Below are 7,241 nucleotides of genomic sequence, written 5' to 3'. Positions count from 1 at the left end.
TCTTGTACATCGTCTTATTATCTTTTGGGAGACACCTACGTCAGTTCCCTTCAAAAAATTACTTGCTGGTTAAATAAAAGTAACTTTAAGTCAAAATTTGCCAGGGATCTGAATAATTATGGGCAGCACTGTATGGTTGTAACGATTGTGGAACTTTCTCCGTGATCAGCGCACAATGCGTGCGCTGACACGGCGGAAATCCTCCACAAGCGTATATTTGCAGACACCCAGCAAAAGGTGCTACGCACCTGTAGAGGGAAATTCCTGTCGGCAGATGGCGCTGGGGAGTGCAGAGGAACCAATCCTCTGTACCTCCACAAGTGCCAGACAGGAATTGTACGAAGCGCAGAACGCAATCGCAAGTGAGGCGATTGCGAATGAGATTGAGCAAAGGGGCAGGTTGTATGTGTGTGCGCCAATCCAGTCACCACCCCGCGGCCGCGCACACACAACAGCAGATATGAAATAGGAACGCGATCGCGAGAGGTGCGATCGCCAGACGTGACACAAGGCAGATCAGGACAGAATACGAGGGTAGCAAAGGCACAGTAAATAATACAATGAGAAGATGCGGAAAACAACAAACGCTAGCTAACCGCGAACACCGCACTCATTCGCAACAGTGCACGCGGTTATGCGCGGTCTCCACGTGATAAGCACAATAGAGACAAGCACGCCTAACTAACCATCGACAGACAAACATGAAACAGAGGATGCGAACGCTTGCTTAACGGTTACCTCACCGAGCCTCCAGCAAGCGTAGCAGACAAGACAGACACACGAAAACAGGGACAAGCGAGAGATAGGATCCACAGCACTAGCGAAAAGTGGCTAGCGCGATCCAGGTACAGAGTAGCAGAACAGAAGGATCCCCAGCTCTAGCGAAAAGTAGCTAGCGCGATCCCAGAAGACAGAACAGAAGGATCCCCAGCGCTAGCGAAAAGTAGCTAGCGCGATCCCAGGAGACAGAACAGAAGAGATAGCTGGTAGCAACCGCTGCACCAGCTATACTCCAAGAACAGAGATCAGAGCCATTTCCTGTCGACCACCTTTGGGGCAGGACAATGGCAACAGGCAAGACAAGACAGAACAGGCAATACAGATAATACAACCTGACTGGGCTAGAAGGGGAGCCTAAAGCAACCCCCAGGAATTAACTATACTAGATAGCAATGGCTGACACTCCAGCAGTGTCCATCAGGAACAGACCATGGCAAGGAAATGACCAGCAAAGCCTTCTGGGAAACATAAAGCTCTTATAGTGCCAGTCATCAAAGAAGGCAGGTAGGGGATTTGCATAACGAATGTATGCAAATTCCCCAGCAAGAGAACAGACCAGAAACTTGCAATGGAAAGACAGGTCTCTGTTCCAGAGACCTGCAGCCCACAGACTAGAGGAATGGACAAACAGCTGTCTGCCTGTGCAGCCAGCTGAGCGGATCATCACAATGGTATATGTTTTTTCTCTTTGCATGGTTATGTTTTAAGTTAGCCTGATACAGGTCAGTCATGGTCAAACATAACAAATCTATTAATTTCTATGCAACTGAAATCTGATTGGATAATGATTGATTTTTTTTACCCTACATTGGGCTCTATTCATAAAACTTCTGAGTCGAAAAAACTCCTGGAGGGAAAATACCGCAGCGGTATTTTACACTTCTGGGTGGTCATTCAAAAAAATCTTGAAAGCTGCGATGCAAGAGCGGAGATCTCCCGCTGAAAGCTGGCGGTAAGCTGTCGGAAGGCATGCGGAAACACTTCAGCCGGCAGAGTCCCTCCGTGCACTGCTCTCTCTGGGAGGTCTGTCCCATTCACTTGTATGTAATCCGCAAAATCAGAGGAAGCGGTATTTCCCGTCCACATACCGCTTCCTCTAATCTTTATGAATGGCCATTTTGTTACTTTTTTCTAGATAAATCTAGAAAAACACTGGAGAAGGCGGAAATTTCTCGCTCTGCTGGGGGATTGTAGATTTTCATGCGGGAACAGCTTTTATGAATGCCCACTTTGCTAAATGGACGGGAAAATCCGCTGTTTTGAGCGGAAAACTTGCGGTAAGGTTTTGATGAATAGAGCCCATTGAGTCTTAGCCTTACGCTAGTGGTTTGGGTCACCCTGAGCTGCTTGGTTACTCTGTTACCCTACATGGTAAACTCAATTTCAGTATTTTTTTATTATTATTATTATTATTATTATTATTCTTTACATTTACAGCATATATAGTGTTTTTGCCAAGGAGGGGAAAGGATTTACAGAATATTGTTTTCAGGAGAGAGGGCTTTTGGATACTTAATTACCTCAGATGGCCTGAGCACACTGAGAATTTAGTCTCTTATTTTATTTAGCCTGCTCCATGGGGGTTGTGCTACATTTCTCTGTATTGTCTTGACGCCACACATATTTACCTAGCTAATCTATTCTAATCTGGGATTTATCTTGCACCTCAAGGCTCGAACACACGTGCAAATATTCCGCCCAACTATGATCTAAGCTTGGTCTGTTGGATGATAGTTGGGCATGTGTACGCTGGCAAAAGACAAGACACCCAACTGATAACAGGCGGTTTGCCCAATCCAACCGGCGGTTCAAGACTCCGTAACAAAAATTGCATCCTGTTTTTTATCATCCTACAAGTTCAAAAAGCTATTCTAATGTGTTCTGGCTTACTGCAGCACTTTGTACTATCACTATCTCTGTAATAAATCAACTTGTCTCTCTCTTGTTAGACTTGTCAGCCTGTGTCTGGAAGGCTGCCAAGTTCTTCAGTGTTGTGATTCTGCTATGAACTCCCCCTTCCAGGCCCCTCTCTGCACACTGCCTGTGTATTATTTAGGATTAGAGCAGCTTCTCTCTTCTCTCTTATCTTTTACAAGCTGGATAAATCGTCCTCTGAGCTGGCTGGGCTTTCACATACTGAAGAATTACAGACAAGGGCAAAGCTGTTTGCAGAAAGAAACAAGCAGCCTGAAACTTCAGTGCATGAGAACAGGGGGAAAGAAACACACAAATAATCTCTTAAGATTCAAAAGGAAGGCTGTATACAGCCTGCTTGTGTATGAATGTATTTTGTATGTGTGGACATACTGTACATCAACCTACTTCCTGTTTTGGTGGCCATTTTGTTTGTTTATAAACAAATTTTTTAAAACTGTTTTTAACCACTTTTAATGCGGCGAGGAGCGGCGAAATTGTGTCAGAGGGTAATAGGAGATGTCCCCTAACTGTTACCTAACGCACTGGTATGTTTACTTTTGTGCGATTTTAACAATACAGATTCTCTTTAAAGAGGAGCTGTCAGCTATACTATCTTAGATGCAGCAAAGGAGGATGTTAGCTTCAAAAACAGCATGTGCACAGATTGTTCACTACTAGACTCCCCGATCCATCTGGCCGAATCTGCAAGCATCGTTGGTGGCGTCGGAAACATATGATTTTTTAAGCCAGGGGCGTTTCTAGGTTCATGGGAGATCCAGGGCACCTCTGGGCACCAAGAGGGAATGATTGTGGGCGCCGCTGGAAAAAATGGGCGTGATCATGCCGCAGAATGTGGGCGTAGTCATAGGTGGGGGCAAATATACATGAACATAGCAGTGGCGTAACTTAAATATATTCAATAGGCAGTATTTCATATAAATAAGCCCCTCACCTGGCTTCTGTCTTGTCTTCGGCTGGCTGGCCTGTGTGCTGTACTTGGCTGGCGGTTATGCTGGGCTGCCTGGCTGGTAGTTATGCTATGCTGTGCTGGCCTGGCTGGTGGTGATGCTTTGCTGGCAGTGATGCTGTGCCGGCCTGGCTGACGGAGCTGCTGTGCCAGTTTGGCTGGCGGTGATGTTGAGCCAGCCTGGCTTTGCTAGGTGACTTGCTGGGGGCTTTGCTGGGTTGGGAAATTTGTTGGGGGCATTTTGGGGGGCTTTGCTGGGCTGGGGGCTTTACTAGGCTTTGCTTGGCTGTATGCTTTTCTGGGCTGGGATCAGGAGGCTGGGGGTTTGCTTTGCAGGGGGCTGTGCTTTTCTGGGTAGATGCCCCCAGTATAGGTTAGATAGGTAGGTGCCTCCAGTATAGGTTAGATAGGGTTCCAACTTTTTCACTTAATTTTTTTTTAATTTCCATTTTTTTATGACATTACTCATTATAATTAACTTGAACTTATAATACACATTAAAAATGTTTTTTTTATACTGAAAAAACAGTGTGGGGGTACCCCCTCCAAGCCTTTTTAACTCGTTATACCCAAGCAAGCTGGTATTGGACAGAAAGCCTAAGCTTGCGAACAACGTTTTCCAAGACTCCAAATGATACAGCTCCTCTACTTTCTGTCACCAAATAGCAGGCAAATAAAAGCCAAAGTCTTCTGGATCACTTAAAGGGGTCCCTAAAAATAAAACTGGACTTACTTGGGGCCCCCTCTAGCCCGCGAGATCCTTCGGCATGCTCCTGGTCCCTTCCTTCCCCCCGCTGGCGGCTCCGGTGATGTGGCGACTTTGGCTAAAGTCGCGCATGCGCGTTCAGTCTTTAGATAACCGTGCAAGCGCGGGAGGCTTTCAGCAACTGGCGGGTTGGCACGCACGTATGAAGTTGCCGCATTACTGGAGCCGCCAGCAGGAGGAAGGAAGGAACCAGGAGGATGCTGGAGGACCTCGCAGGATACGGAAGGCTGGAGGAAGCCCCAAATAAGTCCAGATTTCTTTATTTAGCCACAGTTTAGGGCCCCTTTAACTCAACCACAAAGTCTAAAAGCTAGTTCACAATGCTCAGTTGCGATGTAGAATAATTCTGCAATTACTGCCCATACTATTCTATGGGCCTGTTCACAGTACCGCGTTGTAACTGATCACATTATTCCAACTTGCTGCATGCAGGCTTTGTATTAAAGTCTATGTCCAGTCTCCATTGCAGTTCACACTTATAACACATTATAATGTGTGCGTTATGCAATTGACCATTGTGAACCTAGCCATATTGTGTTCCTTCTCCTGTGTGAGTCAGTCTGCAGTTTGGTGTAACAATCTTTCTCAGTGCAGCATTTGCTATCTGCTATTTGCTATCTTAAAAATTTTCTTTCTCCTGCTTGGAGCCAGCTACCTGCTGGTTGCAGTTGGCAGATATGAAATAATCATATCTATATTATCCTACCTCAGTGATCTGCAAACCTGGCTCTCCAGCTGTTAAGGAACTACAAGTCCCACAATGCATTTGCCTTTATGAATCATGACTGTGGCTGTCAGACTCCTGCAATGCATTGTGGGACTTGTAGTTCCTTAACAGCTGGAGAGACAAGTTTGCAGATCACTCTCCTACCTAATAAAAGCTAACTATCCTTGCGTACTCCTGTCTCTGTGTCTTTGGGTCCATGATTTTTGCTACTGCGCATGTGCGCAGCATGGACTGTTGAGACAGGAGGATGGGGCCAGTTAGCTGGGCGGGTGTGTGCGCGGGCAGACGGGTGTGCGTGCATATGTGCGGCGGACGGGTGTGCGCACATGCGCACTGACATGCGGCGGACGTGGCGGCGGCAGTGAGAGACAGACCTAGAGCCTGTTTTTAAATGGGCTAAGGTCTACTAGTATTCTATAAAAGCCTAATAAAAAATGTTTTAGTAAGTAAATAAGGTATTGGCAAATGTATACACGTCAGCTCCATACAGTTAGAAGCTGCGCAGCCCAGCAGGGCCAGGCTGATCTAAATACCTAATTCTTGGATAACTGTTATTGTAAAGGGCCAGCTGTGTGTTGGCAGCCCAGAGGGTTCAGGCAGGGCTGTGTTGCGGTTAAAGTGAATTATAGCAGATGTAATCACATTAGGGCCGGAGCAGCTCGCTTGAGTAGATTAAATACTTTCAATGTAATTGGGTTGATCAGCCCTTCTAATCTCCCACCTTATATAAATCCCGCTGGCGGGGTTGGGCAGAGGCGACGTCTCCCTGATGTCGCTCGGACATGGGTCAGGTGGCAGCGATGCCGCGCAAAAGTGGAGCCTTCGTCCTGGAGCTACATGAATGGTATAGGTAATTTTTTGGATATATTTTGTCTGTTGTATCAGATTCCAAAAACTGAGAACTGCTCGGATGACAGCAGGGTGTATCTTCTTATCTTCCAGTTTGCATATAGAATTGTCAAGCATTGATGGGTGCTAAATAAGTCTCTGAATGTTATATAGAATTATCCTAATTATAGATTTGCTCCTGGTAACAGGAGCACGATCAGGGTACGTGCAGCTCGGAGCTGCGCATGCACAGTAGCCTCCGGCTGGCCATGACCGGAGGGTCGTGGAGGGACATCGCGTGCATAGGATGACTGCAAGGGGCTGCAAGAAGAAGCCCCATGTAAGTTAAACTGCTTGTTTTTCACTTAACGCACACCTGTTATCAGTGCAAAAATAAAAAGTTAGATACTTACCTCAGTTGGATCCTCCATAGGCTTCCCTGATCATCCTAGACCCCTTTGCTGCTGGCCCAGGACCTTCTTCATCTTCGTGGCTGTGCTTTCATCTTGTATTGCGCAGGTGTCAGTGGGTGTGCACTGTGCAGTAGCACAAAACTGCTCGTGCACCACGAAAAAAATAAGTGGCTCCATGCTGGCCATGCAGGGTTGTTTTTAGGCATAGTCAAACTAGGAAGACACCTGGGGTAACAGCTGTGGGAAAGGGCACCACAGAGCTAGTCTTAGCACAGTGTAGTTTTTGGAATTCTTATAGTCAACTGCTAGTTAAAGGATTGATGGTAATTTGAATGTCTCAAAAACATTATTGAAGGGTTTGTTATATAGGATCAGTGAATTTGGGCTAGTGAGATGTATAAGGCCTGTTAATAATAAGTGTACCCTTTACAAACGAGTACCAGCATTCTTTCTATGTAAACTTATTGGTGCCCACAACTAACTGATGTAGGTTATGACCCACCTATTCACTAGAATGGGGTAGAGAGACAAAAGGTCCTTGCCTGGGGCGCCAAAACAGCCGGAAACAGCCCTGTGGCTGCAAGCAATCTTTGAGATTAGTGTTAAAGATTGTTTATAGGGTCTTAGCATAGTGCAGGAGGGGCATAGAAAAATGGACTATCCTCTGGACACGGGTGGTGGTACACTCTGAAGGGAGGAACTGAAGTGGGGGGAGGCAGCTGGGAGAAACAGAATGGCAGTTCAGATGGGGCCTATACTGTTTCACCAGGGATATACTTTTCCATTAAGTGCCTTAAAAAGTTCTACATAATAATTTTGTCAGGATTTCCCAATGCCTCACCT

At 46.1% G+C, this 7,241-nt stretch overlaps 1 protein-coding gene across 1 annotated transcript in view; it reads left to right on the top strand.

The window, feature by feature from the left end:
* Positions 1-5,920: 5,920 nt before the first annotated feature.
* LOC137564174 (guanylyl cyclase inhibitory protein-like) overlaps positions 5,921-7,241 on the top strand; it is a 42,487-nt gene continuing 41,166 nt past the window's right edge. The window contains exon 1 of the mRNA XM_068277651.1: positions 5,921-6,007. Within this exon, the coding sequence (XP_068133752.1) occupies positions 5,940-6,007 (68 nt within the window). The 5' untranslated portion in view covers positions 5,921-5,939. The remainder of the gene's footprint in view (positions 6,008-7,241) is intronic.

This window comes from Hyperolius riggenbachi, chromosome 3 (assembly GCF_040937935.1).
Source record: "Hyperolius riggenbachi isolate aHypRig1 chromosome 3, aHypRig1.pri, whole genome shotgun sequence".
Lineage (NCBI taxonomy): Eukaryota > Metazoa > Chordata > Amphibia > Anura > Hyperoliidae > Hyperolius > Hyperolius riggenbachi.
This window is presented reverse-complemented; position numbering and strand designations above follow the sequence as displayed.